This window comes from Podarcis melisellensis (genome assembly GCF_964234715.1).
Source record: "Podarcis melisellensis genome assembly, chromosome: 1".
Taxonomy (NCBI): Eukaryota; Metazoa; Chordata; class Lepidosauria; order Squamata; family Lacertidae; genus Podarcis; species Podarcis melisellensis.
In genome coordinates this window covers 55,727,801-55,752,527 of record NC_138528.1, presented here as the reverse complement: position 1 = coordinate 55,752,527, position 24,727 = coordinate 55,727,801, and the positions used below count along the sequence as shown (strand labels likewise).

General features: G+C 42.6%; 1 protein-coding gene and 1 long non-coding RNA gene across 2 annotated transcripts in view; one reads left to right on the top strand and one right to left on the bottom strand.

Annotated features, from left to right (window-relative positions):
* Positions 1–24,727, top strand: part of TRIM44 (tripartite motif containing 44) — a 92,432-nt gene that overhangs the window by 10,563 nt on the left and 57,142 nt on the right. The window contains exon 3 of the mRNA XM_081892100.1: positions 19,087–19,326. Coding sequence (XP_081748226.1) covers positions 19,087–19,326 — 240 coding nt within the window. The remainder of the gene's footprint in view (positions 1–19,086; positions 19,327–24,727) is intronic.
* LOC309359075 overlaps positions 1–24,727 on the bottom strand; it is a 55,719-nt gene that overhangs the window by 16,890 nt on the left and 14,102 nt on the right. The gene's annotated exons all lie outside the window — the stretch shown is intronic.

Sequence of the window (24,727 nt, the reverse complement as noted above, 5' to 3'; positions counted from 1 at the left end):
GAGCGCTCCCGCTGCTTGCGGAGAGGTCCGCGAAGCCTGGGCGCGCTGAGCTCAGCGCGCGCAGGCTTCGGCATGCTGGCAACTCTCTGCAAGCAGCGGGAGCCCAGCGCTGGGCTCCCGCTGCTTGCAGAGAGGTGTGCGAAGCCTGGAGAGCGTGAGGGGTCGGTGCACACCGACCCCTCTCACTCTCCAAGCTTCAGCGAAAGCCTGCATTCGTACCATAGGACGCACACACATTTCCCCTTCATTTTTGGAGGGGGAAAAGTGCGTCCTATGGTGCGAAAAATACGGTACTTTTGGAGTGCATAATTATCAACCAGCCTGCTGTGGGAGGGAGTGGTGGTGCACCATAACAATAAACTTTGTATTAGGGTACCAAAGATGTTCACTTCAATGAGTTGATGAGGCTGTTGGCTTTCTTGTACAGTAGTCCACATAGACATAATCGAGTGCCCTCTGAACCAAATCTTTATATGTTTATGTATTGAATGTATGAGCGCATTTTGTTTTACTTTAATGAAAAGCACTCCTGGGGGCAAAAAACCCAGATTATTTGCTCTGGGCAAATAATAGGTCATGGAAAGCAATGAGGTTTCGGGGCCACCAGTGAAATAAACCAATGATCTCCCCCCCCCCCATTTTACATAATTTATATCCTGCACCTTCAACATCGATTTATGTTCCCAGAGCAGCTCGCAGAGGAGTAAGAGACAAAAAGTACTACTTAAAATAACACGAGGCATGCAAACCAATACAGAAAATTTAAAACTACAAATTAAACAGCAACAGCTGCCAGGTGGATGTTCTCTTCTGTTCACCATTCCATTTCCTGGAGCTGCCTACGCACTGGCTTTTGGTTTTTAGCCCCATCTAGCTACAAACAGAAAGTTGGGTACCTGTTGGTTGAAAATTTTAGTCAGTAGAATAATGTGATATGAGAGTCATATTCAAATATTTGAAGGGCTGTCTATCTCCAGAGAGTAGGCTCGAAACCAGCATGTCCAAATTACAAGAAAGAGGATTTTGACTAAACGTTAGGAATAACATCTTGATGATGCAGATTGTTTGGTGATCTCTTCTTCATTAGAGGTTTTGATGTGGAGATTGTGTGGCTACTTATTTATTAGTGAATGCATTGTATTGGCAGCAGGGGTGGACTGATGGCCTTTTTTGGACCTTAGCACCTCTTTGACCTGGTTAGCATGTCATGCTAATAAAACATAGCTTAGCACAGGGGCCTTATCTGTTGCTCTTTCACTATGGCTTGTGAAAATAAGCCATGGTTCATTGTTGCCTTACTGACATCTATAGCTTGAAGTTATGTATGAACATGGCTCCTCTTTTAACAGTAGTTTATATCTGTGATTTGTTTCATCACCCCACCCAAATCGTCCAACAAGCAACAGAAATGCTGGACGAGAGCGACTGGAAAACTATGCTGCTTTCAATGCTCAGCAGCTCACTGGTGCTATTCTTGAAGCTGACATCACTGCTAACAGCTTGATAACAGGGCCCTCCACCCCAAATCCGCCACACCCTTCTTTGATTCACAGCTGCATAATGCGCTGGAGCTGAAAACTTAAAAGGAATTTCTTTGAGCTGTTCCTTTTGCAGGCATTTCCGCTGCTGGGTGCTTGGTTGGTTTGGTTGGCAAATGAACAATTTTGGGGAATGTGCCTCCTTTAAATGTGAGCAGCTTTTCAAGTAAACGTACAGGGGAGAAAATATGGCTGCTTCAAAAATTGTGATGGTGGTTTGGGGAATGAAAAATAGAAAGTGATTGTAGAGTGAAGAAGTGGAAGAAAAGGGTTAAACGACAGGCTGAAAAGGAGTGTGGATGTTTTTTCTGGTGGAAATAGAAGGTGCCAGTGACTGTTGGGTGATGCTTAATGGTAATCAGGCACAGAGACAGCTGATGGTGGGAAGTAGGTGTGGTAGAAGCAAATCTATCTACAGTCATACCTCGGGTTACAGACGTGTCAGGTTGCGTGTTTTCGGGTTGTGCACCGCGCTGAACCTGGAAGTACCAGAACGGGTTACATCCGGGTTTCAGTGCTTGCACATGCGCAGAAGTGTTAAATCGCACTTTGCGCATGCGCAGAAGTGCCAAATTGTGACCTGCACATGTGCAGATGTGGCACTGCAGGTTGTGAACACTGCAGATTGCGAACGTGCCTCCTGCATGGATCACATTTGCAACCCGAGCGTCCACTGTAATGAAGCAAACCATAGTTTCTTTGATGGTCTGCTGAACATCATTTGGCTTAAGCATGGTTTGTTCAAGAAACCATGGTTTAATGTGTGCAGTCTGAGCCTATATCTGCCTTGGTTCTTAAGCCTTTGCTGATTGCCTCCAACAGGGGTGGTGAATTCTTGAGAGTTGTGTCCCATATGGGAAGTATCTAGGGGTCTGCATGCCAGTTGTAAGCGAGACCCAAGGCAGAGTGGGGCCCAGGGCAAAAGTGGGCAGAGCAATGGATGTGGCTTTAACCTATCTACTTTAGGTTACACACAAAAGTCAGATGTTTCTGCATGCACACATGCACCAGGGCCAGAGATTCCCCACGCTGGCTTACAAGGTAGCATGTTTATTATGTTTTATAACAAAGTAGATTAATATTTATCTAGTTCTGAATCTATACATTGGTGTTCTGCAATTCTTTAACCCACTTCAGAGAGTGAATTGTTTACTCTTTTTGTCAGCTGTCAAGTGCAGAGTATGTACCTCCAAAACTATCCTCCAATCTGAGTTTTTAAGCACCTGCTATGTGCTTTGTGCTCTTCCAAAGGGGGACTTTTTGAGTGCCAACATGGGAGCTGTGTGGTTTCCGTAGGCTGCGCCCTTCCAATATTATGAAGTGGGCTCTTCACTCTGCTTTCAAAGTCAAAGTGAGAAGTGCTGTCATCAGGGTCAAGAGAACGGTAATTGTGTAATACAGTATCATAGAGTGTGATGCAAGATTTATGGGTCACACTCTTGAACTAGGTTGGCCATCTGTACAGAATTAATAAATACAAGTAGTTGTACTGGGGGAGGGTTTGATATTGTGATTTAGGCCTGCCAACTGATTAAATGTGACTTGATTCATCAGTAAAAAGCAAGGCAGTTAATCCATGACTGTAATACTTCTGTAAAGAGATTAATTTCATTAAGACAGGTATATTTAGTGATGCCTGGGGAACTGGTGTTGCCCATCAAAGGGCTTTCTTAATAATATCACCCAGGTTGTGGAAAAAATTCCCTTTGGAGGTTAGGTTGGTGCCAACATACATACCATTTGAAAACCTGCCCCCCCCCCAGCTGCTTAAGTTGGTTCGATTGACCATTGTATCTTGTGTTAATAGATTACTGCTTTCTTTTTCTATAACTGCTGTTTTAAATTTGGTGTTTACACATGCTGTACTTAGGATGAAGGTTGGAATAGAGAATAAAGTACTAAATAAAATAGGTGATATTTGCGGAATATTAACAAAGAAGAAAGGACAGTTGTAGAAGAAGAAACCCTCTCAAGTTTATTTATGAAATCTGTATCACACAAGCAGTGCTTTCCCCCAAAAAATATGTTTAGGGGTACTCCTCATTTTCCTACTCATATTGAAATACTGTCCCTCAGTGAGGCCAGACTTAAATTCACAAAATGTTTAGGCGGATGCGTCCCCCCAGAAAAAAGAACTGCATGCAAGCAACATGCCATTTTTTGTTTGTGGTAGTGGTTCATAACCATCATTGACTCTCTCAAGAGGGCACAAAAGCATGTCAAGTAAGTGCCACCCCCCCCCCCAGTGATGTATAAACAGTTGACCGTGGCTTAGGCTCCCTTTTCTATTCCCAGAATGCATTTGGAGTTGGAAGTTTCAGCATTGACCCTTGTTAATTTTGGGGCAGGGCGTCTGAGCTAGAAATAAATGGAGCTGTTATCCACCCCGCTCTCCAAAAATGTTTCTTCTCTGACTCCTTAAAGCAGGAGTGACTAAACCTGGTGGTCAACAAATTTGTCAGGTGACAGTTCCCTTCATCTGCAGTCAACATGGCCAGTAGTCAGGAATGATGAGAGTGGTAGTCCAGCAGTGTCTGGAATTCCACAAGTTAGCCACTTCCTGGACCTAAGTCATGGGAAATGTAAAAGATGCATGATGAAAAATACAAGCACTGCAACTTGTGTTGATGTTTGGGAAGACTCAGACCAGAATGCCTCCTTTATGTGCTTAAAGATGACACTCTTACAGTGTTTAAGAAGCTCTGTCTCTTATAGATAGCTTTGCTGTTCAACATGGAACTCTGAATATCCAGCATTCTGTATAAGTAAATGAGATTGTAACTCCAAGGCGTTAACTATGTTCAGATCTTAACAGTCCACCCCGTTCGGTTCCTTTCTTGCACACGTCTAATTGGCTATTATGTGCTTGCGTGAAATTGTCTCCTTTTCTGCTGGCTTTAATTGTCTTGGAAGAGCTATTTAAGAAAGAAACAAACTGCTTCAATCTCTGGATGCTGCCGCATCCTTGACTTGTACAATCTGGCTCCGAAAATCCTCCAGCACTGCTGTTCCTTTAGCAAATTTCCCGCTAGCATCACAGGACTTGATTAATCCAAATGCTGATGTCCCACAGGCACTGTAGTTATTTTTAGCATTATGGTTGTGCAAAGGGTGGGTGAAGATTTATGGCTTTGTCTAGTAAAAAATCTAGCTGCCTTTCTCTATATATGGGACCTGGATGCATTCCAGCAGCTGCATCTGAAACTGCATCTCCTTCATAGTTGCCAGCTCTTAAATAGCCCTTTTTGTTTTTTAATTAAAAGTTCTAAGATCCTGAAAATCTTGAATGAAACTAGTCGGAGACATAAGCAAGGATTCTTATTGTACTATCTGGATAGAGTGTGACATATCTAGTTCAGTCCTTAAACCCATGTAACTCGATTCCAATGGTCTTGCTCTGGAAAAAAGCAGTTTCTGAACAAGTTGATGAGAAAGCGGGGTGTGTGAGTGTGCTCAACTACCACCTTCTTCACTTCATATAATCCTTCCTAATTGTCTGGAACATCTATTTCTGACTGCATGAAAACATCCTGTTTTCAATTGACGTATGCCTTGTGGTTTTTACCCATCAGACTTCCATGTATAAAATTGAGTTTTGCTCCTGAGGTTTAAGAACCATGAGAATCTTAAGTCAGTTTTAAGCTTCTAGAATTGATGTGAGTTAAATAAATAAGAAAATAATGCCACTTACGAAGATGCTGTATTTGTCCCATGTTTTAATCTCAAAATTGTATTGGATTTAGCACTGTGACATTTATTTTATTCATTTTTTTAATGATGTCTAAACTACCCTTCATCAAAATAGATCCCAAGGCAGTCTGCAATAATAGCAACAATCAAGAAATGCAATAAAATCTCTGTTCCTTGAGCTAGCTTTTTCAGAAATGGAGTCTAAAGAACTGAGGCAAATAATTGTGATGAGAGGCGAAGTTCTAGGCCTAATAGACAAAATAAAAGCTGGTGAATTGCCAGGTCTGGGTGCTATTCACGTTTGTTTAGTTGTTTAGTCGTGCCTGACTCTTCGTGACCCCATGGACCAGAGCACGCCAGGCACCTCTGTCCTCCACTACCTCCCGCAGTTTGGTCAAACTCATACTGGTAACCTCGAAAACACTATCCAACCATCTCGTCCTCTGTTGCCCCCTTCTCCTTGTGCCCTCCATCTTTCCCAGCATCAGTGTCTTCTCCAGGGAGTCTTCTCTTCTCATGAGGTGACCAAAGTACTGGAGCCTCAGCTTCACGATCTGTCCTTCCAGTGAGCACTCAGGGCTGATTTCCTTAAGAATGGATGCGTTTGATCTTCTTGCAGTCTATGGGACTCTCAAGAGTCTCCTCCAGCACCATAATTCAAAAGCATCCATTCTTCGGCGATCAGCCTTCTTTATGGTCCAGCTCTCACTTCCATACATCACTACTGGGAAAACCATGGCTTTAACTATACAGACCTTTGTTGGCAAGGTGACGTCTCTACTTCTCAAGATGCTGTCTAGGCCTGTCATTGCCCTTCTCCCAAGAAGCAGGCGTCTTTTGATTTCGTGGCTGCTGTCACCATCTGCAGTGATCATGGAGCCCAAGAAAGTAAAATCTCTCACTGCCTCCATTTCTTCCCCTTCTATTTGCCAGGAGGTGATGGGACCAGTGGCCATGATCTACATTTTTTTGATGTTGAGCTTCAGACCATATTTCGCGCTCTCCTCTTTCACCCTCATTAAAAGGTTCTTTAATTCCTCCTCACTTTCTGCCATCAAGGTTGTGTCATCTGCATATCTGAGGTTGTTGATATTGCTTCCGGCAATCTTAATTCCAGCTTGGGATTCATCCAGCCCAGCCTTTCGCATGATGTATTCTGCATATAAATTAAATAAGCAGGGAGACAAAATACAGCCTTGTCGTACTCCTTTCCCAATTTTGAACCAATCAGCTGTTCCATATCCAGTTCTAACTGTAGCTTCTTGTCCCACATAGAGATTTCTCAGGAGACAGATGAGGTGATCAGGCACTCCCATTTCTTTAAGAACTTGCCATAGTTTGCTGTGGTCGACATAGTCAAAGGCTTTTGTATAGTCAATGAAGCAGAAGTAGATGCCTTTCTGGAACTCTCTAGCTTTCTCCATAATCCAGCGCATGTTTACAATTTGGTCTCTGGTTCCTCTGCCTCTTCTAAATCCAGCTTGCACTTCTGGGAGTTCTCGATCCACATACTGCTTGAGTCTTCCTTGTAGAATTTTAAGCACAACCTTGCTAGCATGTGAAATGAGTGCAACTGTGCGGTAGTTGGAGCATTCTTTTGCACTGCCCTTCTTTGGGATTGGGATGTAGACTGATCTTCTCCAATCTTCTGGCCACTGCTGAGTTTTCCAAATTTGCTGGCATATTGAGTGTAGCACCTTAACAGCATCATCTTTTAAAAGATGATGCTATTCACCTAAGAGCTCTCAAATAACCCATATGTAAAATTCTTTATCTTCTAACAAAAATATGTAACTTCTCCCTAAGATCATCCTCCACACCTGAGGACTGGAAAGTAGTCAATATAACACCGATTTTGGAAAAAAATGGCTCCTCAAAATTCCAGGCAGTTACCATCTGTCCTGGTGGAAAGTATTGTTAAAGATAAAATAACCAAGCACATTGAAGAACAAACCTTGCTGAATCAGAACCAACATGGCTTCTGAAAGGATAAGTCCTGTCTCTCTAAACTATTAGAATGACTTGAGAGTGTAAAATACATACAGATGTGGTGACTGAGCTGACATAATGTCACTTCAGCTTTCAAAAAACCTTTGTCAAGGTACCTCACCAAAAACTCCTGAGTAAACTTAGCAGTCATGAAATAAGAGAAAAGGCCCTCTTGTGAATCAGGAACTGGTTAAGTAACAGGAAGCAGAGGGTAGGAATACATGGATAGTTCTCACAATGGAGGGATGTAGAAAATGGTGTTCCCCGTGTGGTAGTGGCCCAAAGGGCCACAATAAATGTGATACTGTGTACCCCTTTAAATCCTTGAGTGTGCTTCAAATAGAGAAGTTATGGTAGCCTGCCACTTTATGAAACTGATTATTTTGCAAGTTGCTGCCCCCCATTGGGGCAGAAATAGATAATATGTGAATCACAAAGATACAGCTCAAAGCTAGAACGTAAGTTGGTACATGGTGCAAATGGCTACAGGTAACACAGGTTCCCAACATGCACACTAATACAATGTAACAGAACATGGTGGGAATCAGAACTTAATGAGCATAAATTGTGAGTGCTTATTGCACATGTGTATTAAACATGAAATGAGGTAATGATGTATATGATTGGTGAAAATTGAAATGCTTTGTTTGAAATTTTATAAATACCACTGCCTGGACCACTGGGCGGGCTTGCAGTTTTGCAGAACGATCCGACTATAACCTATTGCTTTGCAATAAACAACAATGGACTCCTAACTCCTCACATTTCTGAGTTTTATTGCCATAAAAAAGGTAAAGGAGCCCTGACAGTTAAGTCCAGTTGCGGACGACTCTGGGGTTGCGGCGCTCATCTCGCTTTACTGGCCAAGGAAGCTGGCATTTGTCCATAGTTAGTTTCCTGGTCATGGGGCCAGCATGACTAAGCCCCTTTGGTGAAACCAGAGCAGGGCATGAAAACGCCGTTTACCTTTCCGTTGGAGCGGTACCTATTCATCTACTTGCACTTTGACGTGCTTTTGAACTGCTAGGTTAGCAGGAGCTGGGACTGAACAATGGGAGCTCATCCCGTCACGGGGATTCAAACTGCCGATCTTATGATCGGCAAGCCCAAGAGGCTCAGTGGTTTAGACCACATCACCACCCACGTCCCTTTTTATTGGCATAAACTCAGGAGATAAACTATTTTTGGCTTACAACACCCCAAGGATTGATATTGGAACCTATGATTTTTAACTTGTTCATAAATGATTTAGAGTTAGGAGTGAAAGGCGAGGTGGCCAAGTTTGCTGATGATACAAAATTATTTACGGTTGTTAAAAGAAAAAAAAGATTGTGAAGAATTCTAAAGGGACCATACAGAGTGAATGGGTGGTAAAATGGTAAATATGGTGCAATGCAAACAAGTTCAAAGTGATCCTTTGGAGGCAAAAAAATCTTAATTTCACATGTACACTCATGGGAACTGAACTAGCAACAACTGAACAGGACTGAGACCTTGGGGTCATGGCGATAGCCCTATGAAGATGACAACCCATTGTGTGGCAGCTGTGTAAAAGGCAAATTCCATGCTAGGGATCATTAGAAAAGAATTTGAAAATAAATGTTCTAGTATCATAATGCCATTACACAAATCTATGGTGTGACTACATTTGGAATGCTGTATGAGGTTCTAGTTGTCTCACCTGGAAAAAAAAATATGGTAGTTGGAACCTGCACTTTACAGCTTTTGGTGTTAACCTGGCCTTTGACACTTGAGACATGTATTTTCAGGGCCAACCCTATTCCTGTGACTAATTTGTCTTAACATCTGCTGGCTAGTTTGCAAATGGTTTATGTGCCTTTTCCTGTAAGCTTGAAATATTTTGATCCCTGAATATGCTGCCATGAACACATGAATATATAGAAAAGTTTTTCTTGCAGACTCTGTCTCCATCACCCATGATACCTGCCCTGTTTTAGCTACCATGATGAGTATATAGCTAAATCGCCTCACCCAGTTACTATTTTTTTAAGAGAGAAGGTGTTGAACCATTATCTTCTTTATTCTTAGTGATGAAACCTTGAGCTAAACACCATCAAGAATTTTTTTTCAGGCCAAATTGCTTTTTCTTACTCTTTTTTTTTTAAAAAAAATCTTATTCATTTCGTGCTATTTCAAGTCTTCGGCAATATTCGCTGCCAAATGGTGATTCATTTGTGCAAACGGATAATTATGAAGCAAATGCCACTTTTGACAAGCAGAGCAAAGCTGTCAGGCTCTTTCCCCTTGAGCAACGCCACTTTTTGTTTCCAGTGCTAGATTGTATTTGACATTTAATTTAAGCGCCCTTGGTACCTACTCACAGGACTTTGCAATGATAATGGAGATAAAGCAACCGAGAGCTGCTTATGACAGAACCTTTATTCTTCCAATTGTCCCCACACTTCAGATTGCACTGAAGTGCCTTATTTGCATTGAGGAAAGTGTCTTAAGCTAGAGACTCTGGGGAAGAGGAAGAGACCCAGAATGATTTAATCATGAAACTCATTGTTTTTTTTACTCATGACATAACACACTGATCCACAGAGCAACCTCTCTCTCTCTCTCTCTCTCTCTCTCTCTCTCTGTGTGTGTGTGTGTGTGTGTGTGTGTGTGTTTGTATGCACATGCACATGTATGCAGCAAAAGTAAAGGTAATACAGACAGGAGAGATCTCTCAGCAGCAAAGAGCAGAGCAGTCGAGTAATTCAATTTGCAGTCTTCCCAGCACAATTGGTTCTCCATGTGCATACACATTCCATTGATCTGTAGCGGACTTGGCACAGAGAAAATGCCACTGGTAACATTGGCATAGGCTGTTCTCCCATGAATTGGAAAGCAGATTTTCTCCCCACCCCCCAAACCATCTCACCCCAAATGCCTTAACCTTATGGATATTCATGGCACTGCCATCTCTACGACCTTGTCAGATGCTGAAAGCTAAATAGGGGCGATTTCCAAAAAATAAATAAATGCCATGATTTGAAAATAAATTCAGCTATGCTACAGCTCTCTCTAGGGAGTTGGTATCAGTTGGTGTTTAGTAGATAAGGGGAAATGTTAGCAAGCAGTTGGCACAATGCTTATGAAAACCTAAGGCCAAGAGAGAGTTTATACTTTAAATCATGCTAGTGTACCTGCCTCCCTAATCTTCCCTTAAGTTTTGAGAAAAGATGCATTCATATCAACAGGTGTTTTACAAATTCCCTTGGGACCTGGTTTCTTGGGAGTGTTCCTACGTGCATTATGTTTATGAGAATACAGTTTGCCAAAATGTTTATGAAAACAAAGAGGACATAGACATGTTTCTATATGAAAAAGTCAAAACTGTTCACATATTATGAGTGATGTACAGGTAAGTTTCTTGCTTGTGTTTTGATGTAAAGCAGCGGCGGAGAATTGGATTGTGCCAGAGAGCCATATCCTTAGTTCCCCCTGAGAGCCACCTTTGATGGGTGAGACCAGCCGGCTGTCAGTTACCTGACATTACACTGATGCATGTGACCTGTTTTCTTCTATGCAAAGCAAACCATGCAGACACAAGACTTTGCAGGCACCATTGATTGGCAGGGCCTGCGGGGAGCTGTATATTTACTTGCCCCACACCTGATGTCATATATATGGGATCAGGTAGAAAACAGGTGGCCATGGCTGGGCTTGAAACACATTAATTAGGAAACATTAATTAGCCGAATGGGGCTAATTAATCCCATGGATTGAAAGTTCCCCACCTCTTGTCATAAAGAAGCTTAGTAGAATGAGGAGGGTCAACGTTCTGGCAACACACAGTATATGCTAACTTTATTCTGCAAAATTTCATTTCCTCTTTTTTTAAAAAAATATGATTTTTTTAAAAATTGTAAATTTATTAAAGAAAGAGGGCAGGAAAGAGAAAAGGGGAAAACAAAAACAAAATAGTCCCTTAACATTCACAATGCAATAAACATCAATACATCCATATTAATTTACACGTACAGATGGATATATGCCACTCAAATGCCTGAATGTTATCCAAACAAAGTAGGTGTTTATAGAATAATGTTCAGATGGAGCAAGGGCATTAAAGTCTTCGCACCATTACATAATAGATGCTGAGTATTTATCCTTACAGGCTTGAAGTATGTCTCTTAGCGACCATAGGGTTTTCCTGTTGTAAGTCCCCATGCCACTGGTATATATGTAATTTAAAACATCCACATATATCAGAGGTTTCAGCAATACAGTATTAATATGGACATCAACTTCAAACCAAAAAGGATTCCTCAGTGAGACATTCACATCATTACACCTCCAGCATTTAGTTGCTTTAAACAATGCTTTATTGTAGAGACTTTGTATAGTCCAGTATACCCGAAATCCTTTTTTGTTGTTGAATTGATCTCAATTTTAAATCTAAGCATTCTGTGTAGATCCTAGAGCAGTTTCCCTTGGTTTAGGTTGTATAGAGCATGCAGCAAAACTGCATCTCTCTGGATGACTTGTGGTGTGGCTATAGAAAATGCAAAAAAGCTGTTGCTGTTGGTGGGGTGGCATAGTTCATGAAGTCAGATGTGACAGCATCTGCAAGGCAATACGATGCCTATTCCTCATGTAGCTTTAGTGTTACCTGGAGGCCCTTCTCATGTGCGAAGGGAACATATTCACTGAATAAAATTAGTTCTCTGAGACTTTATGCGTGGGGGCTGAGTTATTTTGAAAGCAGAACTGGAAAACGGCAGCACCTGTTCCAGCCTTCAGAACAAGTGGGCACATTCTGGAGATCTTGGCAGTTCTGTATACCCAGATGTGGCACCTTTATTTTTATTTTTTTCAAAGAACCCTTTTAATGAATCCGTTGTAGTACGTTAACCACATCCATATCTCTGCAAGTTGTCCGGATGCCGCTGATGAGTACCATCAAAAGGCAAATGCACAGCGCACTAATGAGCTTGCTGAGCAGTTGTCAGAAACATCACTCCTAATGGAACAAAATTGCTTTATAAACAGACGGGCCAGGAGGCCGGTGAATGACTAATCTGAAATTCTTTGAATTGGCTTGATTCATGAGCGGAGAATCTAGTTTTAATTGGAGCAGAGGCCTGGCTATGTTTCAAGAGACCAGTGTGGTGATGCGCTTTCCACCCTGTTGCTGTTTTGCCTCTGTGTTTTGTACCGAAGTTTCAATGAACGTCTTGTGGAGAGAGCGAAAGTGACATATATTGATGGCTGCACCGCTCTGCATCAAGGAAACCCTATCTTCAGAGCCGTTAATGCAAATCACTGTTCCAAAGAATCATTCATAAAATAGTCATTTCCCCTGTGCTCCTTGGCTGAGCTTCTTTCACCACCCCAACACCCTTCACTTTCCCACCAGCTACCTGCTGTGCTATCCAAAGACACATTGTAGCCATCTGTATAGGTGGGTAGCAAGAACCACCACCTGGATACATAGGCTCACTCTTGATTTGGGGCATGTCTGTCCCACTGCCCCCCCCCTTTTGCCTTGAACTGTTTAATGAGCCTTTTAAAACAAAAGGAGGGTTAAGTGTATTTTGGGAGGGAGAGTGGGTTACAAACTGCAGGGTGGGGGGTAGGGACAATTTTCTTGGGCACAAGTGCATGTTAGAGAGTGGGTTGGGGGGTAGTTAAATACTTGCAAGCTTAAAATGGTTCCTCCTGATACACAATAGGTTGTGTAAGCTTTCAGAATTAGCATGCTGTTTGTTTACAACTTGATGCTTTAGTTTCACAGAATTTCAAGGTGGGGTGGGGGTGGGGGTTTAGACTAAGCATTATGGAGGTAGAAGGAGGGTTAATGAAGCAACAGGTAATATTAACAGAACTTATAGGGTGCCCTATAGCAAGATCTCAGGGTGGTTCACAACCATAGGTTAATTGTGAGTTGAGAGAGCCCCATCTTAATTGAAGAACCCCATCTTTCCTTGACACTTTTTTCATTCTGGCTTCCATGCTGGCTTCTCTTAGATAGGATAGACACTGACCCATATTCCTCTAACTTTCAGGATTGATTTTTGCAATGTGTTCTATATGACAGTACAGTGGTACCTAGGTTACATACGCTTCAGGTTACAGACTCCGCTAACCCAGAAATAGTGCTTCAGGTTAAGAACTTTGCTTCAGGATGAGAACAGAAATCATGCTCTGGCGGCGCAGTGGCAGCAGTGGCAGCAGGAGGCCCCATTAGCTAAAGTGCTGATTCAGGTTAAGAACTGTTTTAGGTTAAGAACGGACCTCCGGAACGAATTAAGTACCGGTACTTAACCCGAGGTACCACTGTATGCTCAAAGATGACCTGGAAGCTTTGGTACTAATGGACCATCACCTATTCCCATGGTTCAGCACTGGCTACCACTCTGCTTTTGAGCATAAATCAATGAGGGTTGCTGTTTTTATCATTGCTTAAAACCCACAGCTGCCTTTTGTATGAGCCCTTCTGCCAGTCACGGCCTAGTCATCCGGCACTGCTCTCTAGCCAGTCCTTCTGGTGGGACAATGGCTGCAAGAAGCAGGAACCTTATGCAAGAAGCAGCCCCAATGCCCTGAAATCTCCTTCTGAAAAAGTTAGGAAGTCTGCCTCCCTTTTAGGGTTTTAAAAAAGTTGGAATGCTTTCCTTTTTTTAATAGGGATTTAGCCCTTCCAACTAGTAGACTTTTTAAAAATGCTGTAAACTGCTTTAGACTGTTTCTGAGAAAGCACTTCTCAACAGTTGTAAATAAATAAAGGTACATTCACATGAGTATCCCTAACGATGCTTTTGCTTTGATTTGTGGTTTTAGAACTGTCCTTGAAATTGCACCGTCGCTTCAATGCCTCATTGAGGAGCTGAAATGCTGGCTGGCTTTTTACCTGGCAGGATATCTGGCTAATAGGATGAATGTGTCTGAAGCAAGCGAGCTGTTTCAGCATTCTCTTTTTGCTGCTTCCTACCCTTGACCTATGCATCTCCCCCAGAATGCCTCATGAGCAATTTCCAGGACAACTCCAGCGCAACGCCTTGTTTTTCGTCATCATTCAGTGGTGCTAATTTAATAGAGAATGTGGCTTATGCTCCTTGCTGACACCAGAGTCGCTGGAAAAATCCGGTGCTAACTATTGCCATTTTTCAAAAGAAGACATCTTCTGCCAGTACCTGTAGGGTTTTTTTTTAAAAAAATTAGTGTTTTATGTTGCTATTTCCCCCCCTCACCTACAATTAAAGTGCTGCAAAAATAATGTGGTTGCTCTGCAGGGTCCACACACACACACACACACACACACACACAGCCTGCACAATTGCTCCTGTGTTTCAAACAATGCCCACCTGTGATTTGCAGCTTCAGTTTTTATAGGTTACTCGCAGCCAGTTTGCATTCGCATACTTGGCTGCAGGAGTCATACAGGCGTTGGGATAGAACTGGAGGGAATCTTTTGGCTGGTTCAGTGGGAGAACCTTCACTTCTAACACATTCTTAAAAAGGGGCTGGTTGTTCTTTGGCAGGTATTCCTGGTGTGCAGGAAACAGATACTCAGCTTCCCTGTTACTAGCATCCCCGGGAGTGTTTGTTTTCTAGCCTACTTGTCCTAGTGAAGTGCACCGTTAAGACTGCAGTTCTGTACGTATTCACCTGGGAGTAAGTCCATTAAATTTGGTGGAACTTGCATCAGAGTGCACAAGCATTGGGTTGTTGCTGCTTTCTTATGAGTTCCTCATGTGCAGTGGTTCTGACAAATACAGTGGTGCCTCGCAAGACGAAATTAATCCGTTCCGTGAGGCTCTTCGTATAGCGGTTTTTTCGTCTTGCAAAGCAAGCCCATTGACAGCTTAGCGGATTAGCGCTACAGCTGTCAAGCGGCTTCCAGCGATCAGCTGTTAAGCGGCTTATCAGCGGAACAGCTGATAAGCGGCTTAGCGGCTTAAAAAAAGGAAGAAAAAAGCGAAAAAACCCCGCAGGGGGATGCAAGATTTTTTTCGTCTTGCGAAGCAACCCCATAGGGGAATTCGTTTTGCGAAGCGCCTCCAAAACGGAAAACCCTTTCGTCTAGCGGGTTTTTCGTCTTGCGAGGCGTTCGTCTTGTGGGGCACCACTGTAATTCCAGATGAGCAGGCTATGGTGAAGCCAATGGACACTTGCTACTCAGTCCTATATTATGCATTCAACAGCATAAAATGGTACAGTCCTGAAGTGGTGAAGCGGATTTATCAGTTTAAATGCTTTCCAATTTTGTTGTACAAAAAGTCCTTGCTGGAAGACGATAACCTTACGTAGTAGTGCATTCTGCACTCATGTGCTGATCTTACCTCATTCAGCCACTCTCAAGATGCAACATCTGATGTGCAGGTTTTACATTTGCTAAGTCTTTTAAATCACAATAGTATGGCACTTTTTTTTAGGCCAATGGACATGCAATGAGGAATGTGATTATGAAAGTGCCATGAGCACCTTTTTGACAGTGCCTGCGACCTCAACTTATATCATTTTCTGACTAGTTTAGAAATTGAATATTTTATTTGTACATGTGAGAGATTGAGTATTCTGCAGCATGTCATCTGAGTATTGCATTTTTTTAAAAAAAGGTGGAAGAAGTGAGCATAGTTATCCTAGTTTGTGGTTGAAATGCTGTGACATTGGCAAAACTTTGCCTTGCATTTATTTCATTAGCTCTTTCCAGGCCATACCACCCATCTTTTTTTGCTGCTGCTGTGAATATGGTGCAATCTATTTACAAAGAACAGATTTGACTGGTCCCTACCCCTAGGGGGGTTATCTAAAATGAATTGTAGAATCATAGAATTGTGGAGTTGGAAGGAATCCCAAGGGTCATCTGGTCTACCCCCCTGCACTGCAGGAATGTCAACTTGATCATACATGACAGATGTTCATCCAACCTCTGCTTAAAAACCTCCAAGGAAGGAGAGGCCAGTAGCTTTCATGGGAGTCTGTTCCACTGTTGAACAGCTCTTACTGGTGGACATTTCTTCCTGATGTTTAGTTGGAATCTCCTTTCATGTAATGCATGGTGCACTTTCTTTTTTGATAAGTAGAGGTCTTGCTCCCCTACAGCAGTTGTCATTTGTACACATGGATTTCATGCTGTGTTTTGTGTGACGATTTCTTGTGTTAAAATGCTTTCTACACAGAAATTTTGTCAGATCTGTACAGTGGACGCTCGGGTTGCGAACGTGATCCGTGCGGGAAGCACGTTCGCAACCCACAGTGTTCGCAACCTGTAGTGCCACATCTGCGCATGTGCGGGTCGCGATTTGGCGCTTCTGTGTGTGTGCAAGCGCCAAAACCCGGAAGTAACCCGTTCCGATACTTCTGGGTTCGGTGCGGTGCACAACCTGAAATTGCGCAACCCAAAGCGTCTGTAACCCGAGGTATGACTGTACTTCTTCTAAGAATGGGTCTATACGTTCCATTTCTCTCACTTCTACATAACAGGAATCAAAAAGATGAGCCATGAGGCACCTCATTCCCCCATAAAGTAGTAGAGGTGTGGAGTGGGAAGAACTTATTTCCAGAAATTCTCCAGCTTTGCCCCACTGCAGATTGCAGAAGTGCCAGTACAGCTCCAATCAGCCTTGCTTGTCTTCACTGTTGCAGTTCTTCTCTCTCCTGCTGCCATGAAGCTTCAGGTCTTACTTGGCTCACCCTGTGGAAATACGACCTGTATTTTTGTATATGCACTACTAGAAGACAAAACCCTTCATGTTTTTTCTCCTCCTCAAGATAGAAGTTGGGAGTGAGGGTGTAAAAAGGATAATTTGAGCGAAGCTCAACTGCTCAGAAATCTAGGCCTTTTTTCTAATTCTTTAAATAAGCTATCCAATTTAAGAAGCGTGAATTTATGCATCAAGTTTGTGGCTCTCGCTTGGAGGAAATCAGATATTCTTCAGGATTAGCAGAAATTTCTCGGGGAGGCGCTAACATTGACTGCTGGCACAGTGACTGCATTGCTGCTGTCTTCTGGTTTAAGGCTCGTTTTCTCATCTTGAGATGTCTCCTTAAAGATTTATTTATTTATTACTTACAAGTTCTTGCGTTGAACCAGATCCTTTACAAGGTGATACTGAACCATATTCTGCCTTAATTTTTATTTTATTTTATGTTTAAAATTTATTGTTCATTTAAGACACAATTTGGACTGTGTAATTTCACAACATTTAAAGATGTACTTTAAAAACCACTTACTGTTCATTTAAGACAAGATTCATTTAAGAAATAATACTTGATGTTCTACTGTTTCTAAAAGCATATTCTGCCTTAATTCAGATTTTAATTGAGATGAGATTTGCTTGGCAGACTCTATTTCTGAAGTTCACCCTTCAGCAAACTCCCATTCTTCTCTTTGTTGAGAGCAGGGATTTGAAACCTCTGAGCCTCCAGCTGTTGTTGGACTCCAGATCCCATAAGTCGCAGCCTGCTGTCCCAGTGGTCGGTGATGATGGGAGTTGTAGTCAAGCAATGGTCTAAACCACTGAGCCTCTTGGGCTTGCCAATCAGAAGATCAGCAGTTCAAATCCCCACAATGGGGGGAGCTCCTGTTGCTCTGTCCCAGATCCTGCCAACCTAGCAGTTTGAAAGCATGCCAGTGAAAGTAGATAAATAGGTACTGCTGTGGCAGGAAGATAAACTGTGTTTCCGTGCACTCTGGCTTCTGTCACGATGTTCCATTGTGCCAGAAGCGGTTTAGTCATGCAGGCCACATGACTCGGAAAACTGCCTGTGGACAAACGCCAGATCCCTCAGCCAGAAAGTGAGAGGAGCGGCGCAACCCCATAGTCGCCTTTAACTGGTCCCTTAACCTTTTTTTTAACGATGAACACATTTTAGCTGTCCAACAGCTACTCTGCAAAGTTCTGGAAGAATATTAATCCTTGGGTTGTTTATTTAAATGATTCAGCAGCAGCCTATTTATTTATTCAAAGAATTTATAAACTACCCACTGTTTCTGGAAGAAAGACAAGTCCTTTGTTTGCTTGTTTATTCAAATAATTTTGCACCCACGTTTTCATTTATTTATTTATTTTTCAAAAAAAAATATCTGCCCATCATTCAAAGATATTGTGGCAGTGTACAAGAGAGAGAGAGAGAGAGAGAGAGAGAGAGAGAGAGAGAGAGAGAGAGATTAAAACAAAGCACCAAGTTAAAAACAACAAGAATACCTTATATTCATCTGAAAAACAAGCAAAAACAATGTTCAGCAATACGGACTTGAAGAAGCTTGGTCGAAGAGGCACCTCAAAGAGCAAATTGTTGGTGGCATTCTAATCTCCATGGTGAGGGTATTCCAAAGTGGGGGTGCTGCCCCACAAGAAGGTGTTCCCTGGATGACTTGTTAAATGAGCTTCTGGGATGTATAATATCCACAAGAGAGGCCCACAGTTTACCCGTGCTTAGAATCATAGACTAGTGCCCACCTGATCCTTCAACATTACCAATCAAGCTCTAATACGATTTTAAAACTAGTGAGTTTTAACTAGGTTTTTTTCAACCTACTGTTTCACTGAAAAGTCCTGAGTGGCACTTCTGATTTTCCCTGATTCAGAAAGTAATACACCTTATATCAGCAAATACAGGCCCTGAAGGCAGGGGTGTGTGTGTGTCTTGCTGTGCCACCAGTGACTATAGTGTGGTGATGTGGGATTTGGCCTTCCCTATAGTGGCACCCTTTCCCAGGAGGTGTGATGGGATTCTATCACCATATGAAAACGTATTTGTTCTACCAGGCTTTTGAAGGGATCTGTTTAGGGTTCCCCCCTGAGTTTGGGATAATTCCATATTGCAATACTATTCCTGCTGAAACGTGAAATAAATTAAATGGTCAGAAATTCTCTTTTAAAAAGCCCATTATTCTCTTATACTTCAGGTGACGCAGAGTGCCATGAAGCTGTGCATTCAGCAAGAGTTCGACAAAGTACGGTGCCTGGTTTGTGAAGAGGAACACAGAGCTCTCCACTTGGTGGATCTCCAAGAAGCACTGGCCACTGCTCACACGACAGAGGTTCTGGCAGAAATTGATGTTCGCATGGAAAAATTGATGACTGAAATGGCAGAGCTCACAAGGCAGCTGAACACCTTTAATGAGCTAGCCATGCTCAAGCCTGAGGTAAATAAAGTACATGCGAAGCAGTTAACAGCAGAGGGCCGTAAAGCTTTATGATGGATGCAGAGGTTTAGTCTACTTTATTGCTTGTCAGCATTTAAAGATGGCCACAAATCCACTAAACTTCCAAGGGGATATGCAGAGTTGTAAGTAATAACACATTATGAGTTGTGTGTGGTTATGTTGATACCCAATTGACTGAGGTGGTTTGAAAGGGCAGAAAGCCAACTGCTTCCATCCATTTCAAAGCAAGGCTGCAGCGCTTTGCTGCATGATGTTTGTATCTCAGGACTCATACAGAGTATTTTTCACATTTTTGTTACTCCTTTCAATTCTGCTTTCTATCAAAGTGGAAAGAACACAGTAGAATGTTGCACTTTGGTTATATTTGATGGCTTCCCTTTCTTCCTTTAAAGGAGGAGCATACTGTGCTTTTTTGTCCTAGAATAGGTCTGTGTTTTTATTACAGCTTTCGGGTTGGCATGAATTTTATATGACAGCTGTTTTAGCCACTTTGGGTATACAGTAACTATCTCCGTATGCCACAATGATGGTCTTATATTTTCAGTTTGGGGTTCAGCAAACCACTCATATAATCCAAATACCTAGCTGTAAAAGTAAGCATGGATTATCTTAGGCATAGGCAAACTCGGCCCTCCAGATGTTTTGGGACTACAACTCCCATCATTCCTGACCGCTGGTCCTGTTAGCTAGGGATGATGGGAGTTGTAGTCCCAAAACATCTGGAGGGCCGAGTTTGCCTATGCCTGGATTATCTCATCCAGCCCCTTGGCCTGAATCACTTTAATAATATAATAGGCCTAAAGCAGACCTACACCATTTGAGATACACTAAGCTTAATTTATTATTATTATTATCATCACCACCACCACCACCATCATTATTATTAGATTTATATATCACCCTTCTTCAAAAGATCTCAGGGTGGTTCACAATAATGTTGTAATTAGCAAAAATTACCTTCCATCCAATATTTTCCCCCATTGAATATCAGAAATTAGTTACTCTGATTGGAGACATTTCCACTGAAATGCTTGGATCTACTCTGTGACTTTTCTATTGATGAATTTTACACCAAATCACCAATAGAGAAATGGTGGTCCCACTTACTCTAGCAGAGATCAGTGGCGTAGCGTGGGGGGTGCAAGGGGTGCCAGCCGCACCGGGCGCAACATTTTTGGGGGCGCACTCGGAGCTCTCTGCCCCTACCTGGTCCTGGTGGCTCACTCTCTCTCTCACAGTGCTGGCTGCGAAGGAAAGGACGAGGCTGCGCGCTCCCCAGCCCAGGCGCCGCCTTCTGCGCGCACACTCGCTTGCAGCTAGAAGCCCTGCAGAAAAGGCCGTCGGGTGCAGGAGCGGCGCCTACGTCGCGCTTCCCGGAGGGGGCGCGTCGCCCGGCATTGGCGCGCGTTTGGGCGGGCTGCGGAGGGCGCGAGCGCTGCGTGCGCCCCAGGAGGCCGGCGAGGGCGGGAAAGCGGGCGGCTCGCTCCTCCCGTGCGCCCGAAGGGGCTTTTTTGGCGGTTCCCCCGCTGCTACGGAGTCCTAAGCAACGAGAAGGAAAGCGCCTCATGAGCATAGCACTGGAGGGTGAGTCTCAACTTTTCTGGACGAGCACTCAATGTGTTGCAGATATTAAGCATAAGAAACGCTCCTCATTGTCCACACCCATAAAAATATTCATTTATTTATAAATATTTTATTAAATTTTCAAATACATAATACAAGATCCCTACACCAAAAAGCCAGAACCAAAATACCAAAGAGCCATATAGAAAGAAAGAAATAAAAAAGAAAAAAGAGATAAATATAACCAACCATTCAGTACAACTTTTCTTATATAACTGATTGGACTTCCTCACATCTCCTTACCCTGCATTATTTATAATAAGAATGTCAGCAAATTATTACCTTGTTTCATACCTTATTTTGTACTTTCCAAATATTATACTTCTAAATTTAAAACAATTTTTATCAATTGCTCATACCTTAAAATTAAACGTAGTGTTGCCTTAAATTTCGACCTTTTCTTACTTATAACTTAATTTTCTATTTTACAAAGTCTATTTGCTGGAACTGATATTTTCTAAATCGTGCAAATACTTAACATTCATACAACTTATAATGTTTTTGTAAATAGTCCTTAAACTTCTTCCAGTCCTCTTCCATTGTTTCTTCTCCCAAGTCTCGGATTCTGCCAGTCATTTCAGCCAATTCCATATAGTCCATCAATTGCGTCTGCCACTCTTCCAGTGTGGGCAAGTCTTGTGTCTTCCAATACTTTGCAATAAGTATTCTTGCTGCTGTTGTCGCATACATAAAGAAACTTCTGTCCTTTTTTAACACTTTCTGGCCGACAATGCCCAAGAGGAAGGCCTCCGGTTTCTTAACAAAGGTATATTTAAATCAGTGGCGTAGCGTGGGGGGTGCAGGGGGGGCCAGCCGCACCGGGCGCAACATCTGGGGGTTAGGGGGCGCAAATCCACGGGTTAGGGGGCGCAAATTACTTGCCTTGCCCCGGGCGCTGACAACCCACGCTACGCCACTGGCAGAGATACATCCAAAGTCAGTTAACCAATATCTAGGTGGTACAAAATATAGTTTCTTTATTGATCCTTGTAGGGCTCAAACTCATGTCCTGTTCTCAGACAGGACAAAGGCTTGCTAGAAGATTCTACTTAATTAAGCACGCTAGAGAACTTAATAATAATGAAGGATCCTCATTTACTGGTACAGAAGGATTCCTGAATCTTAAACAAGTTTGAATCCCAGTTCAGTGATATCTTTCCATGTGCATTCCATGGGCATCACTTTGAGCTTGCGCTAAATATCATTTACCATTTTGTTGACCTTAATGCTGTTGGAGAGATCTGTTTGGAGCTCTTAACTGACTGCTTTGGTTTTCACCATCCGGAATCATTTTGTGGCGCTTGCAAACTTGAATGATGGTTTGCTTTGAGCCTGCATTGTTTAAGAATAACATAAACAGGAGAACTATGATAGACCCTGGTACTTTTGTTGTTGTTTAGTTGTTTAGTCGTGTCCGATTCTTTGTGACCCCATGGACCAGAGAACGCCAAGCACTCCTGTCTTCCACTGCCTCCTGCAGTTTGGTCAAACTCATGCTGGTAGCTTCGAGAACACTGTCCAACCATCTCATCCTCTGTCGTCCCCTTCTCCTTGTGCCCTCCATCTTTCCCAACATCAGGGTCTTTTCCAGGGAGTCTTCTCATGAGGTGGCCAAAGTATTGGTGCCTCAGCTTCACGATCTGTCCTTCCAGTGAGCACTCAGGGCTGATTTCCTTAAGAATGGATAGGTTTGATCTTGCAGTCCATGGGACTCTCCAGAGTCTCCTCCAGCACCATAATTCAAAAGCATCAATTCTTTGGCGATCACCCTTCTTTATGATCCAGCTCTCACTTATTATGTAACTTTAAAGTGTGGTTAAGTACTCATAATACTAGACAAATTTAATAAGAAATAAGTTCTTGAATCTTGTACTATTTTATTATATCTTGATTTGTGGCCTGCACATTCATGGCACATGCTTACAGTTAAGATTGTCTTTACTCCCCATCTAAGACTTTATTCCAACTTCTCGAATAAAAATACAAATGTAACCTTGGTGAAACTTTAATTACCGTATTTTTTTGCTCTATAAGACTCACTTTTTCCCTCCTAAAAAGTAAGGGGAAATGTGTGTGCATCTTATGGAGCGAATGCAGGTTGCACAGCTATCCCAGAAGCCAGAACTGCAAGAGGGATTGCTGCTTTCACTGTGCAGTGATCCCTCTTGCTGAACTGGCTTCTGAGATTCAGATTTTTCTTCTTCTTGTTTTCCTCCTCCAAAAACTAGGTGCGTCTTGTGGTCTGGTGCGTCTTATAGAGCGAAAAATACGGTACTTCTTAGAAGTTGTATCACTGATTTTAAGAAACTAAGTTAAGAAAGAACTTGCACTGATTTTTTTTTAAATTGTTATAAGCACAGATTGAGCCTATTCCACACCCTTTGATTCACCTGTTTTAGGAAAGGAACCATAGGTACTTTGATAGTTGGGTGGAAAGGTTGTTGATCTCTATAGATCACAGAAATATTTTTACTGTTAGTACCTTGGTATCTTTTGTTCACTTTCTGTTCTGCAGCTTTCCCCCCTCGAGAAGGAAGGGTCTCTGTAGCAGTCATTGAGTAAAGGGATTTTCTCTTCCTTTAGTCTTGTGAGGAACAGGGTTTGTTCACCCACGTCTTTAAAAATTAAATGCCAAGCCCTGTTAATCAGTGATTTTTCCACATCAACCTTCTTCGTCTTGTCTCTGTTTCTTGCAAACTTTATACCGTGACCTAGAGGTAAAGGGACCCCTGACCGTTAGGTCCAGTCGTGGACCACTCTGGGGTTCCAGTGCTCATCTTGCTTTATTGGCCGAGGGAGCCAGTGTACAGCTTCCAGGTCATGTGGCCAGCATGATTAACCCGCTTCTGATGAACCAGAGCAGCACATGGAAACGCCGTTTACCTTCCCACTGGAGCAGTACCTATTCATCTACTTGCACTTTGACGTACTTTTGAACTGCTAGGTTGGCAGGAGCTGGGACCGAGCAACAGGAGCTCGCCCCGTCGCGGGGATTTGAACCACCGACCTTCTGATCGGCAAGCCCTAGGCTCTGTGGTTTAGACCACAGCGCCACTCACATCCCTAGTGTTCCCAAGTTCTCATATGCTAATTATGCCTTGTGTGGGGCAATATTTCTCTTTGTCTAAATAGTTATTATACAACTTTTTCCCCTCCCTGCCCTTTAAAAAATACAAAGAAACAGTGAGCCTAGAAATAGAACACTTCTGCTGTAGGCTCGGTGCTAGAATAAACATAATTTAAACAGAGCTGTAATTCAAGAAAGGACTAGATCTGGAAGATGACTGATAAATTCGTAAATGTAGTTTTAAACATGCAGTATATCTAAAAACAATAAATTCTTCATTAATCTGGATCTGCTAGGTTAATACATGAAAACTGAAATAACATAATAGCCCTATTTTTGTTCTGACTAATTAGCTTTCATGAGAGGAAGGGAGCAGAAAGAGAAATAGGACTGTTCTATCACTACATTCTGAGGCAGAAGTGGGGAATCTGTGTCCTTCTCGGCAGTGCTGAATTCCAATTCCCATCAGCCCCAGCCAGCATAGCCAGGAATGAGGGGAGTTGTAGGCCAAAAACATCTGGAGGCCCAAAGGTTCCCCACTCCTGTTCTGAAGACCATGTGTTTGCCAATCTCATGTTGTAGGGGTGGGATATGGAAAGATGCTGGCTTATGTGCTACACACCATATCTTATGAACACATGAAGTTTCCATGTTCAGAATCATCTCATTAGGCTGCCTAAGCCATTGCTG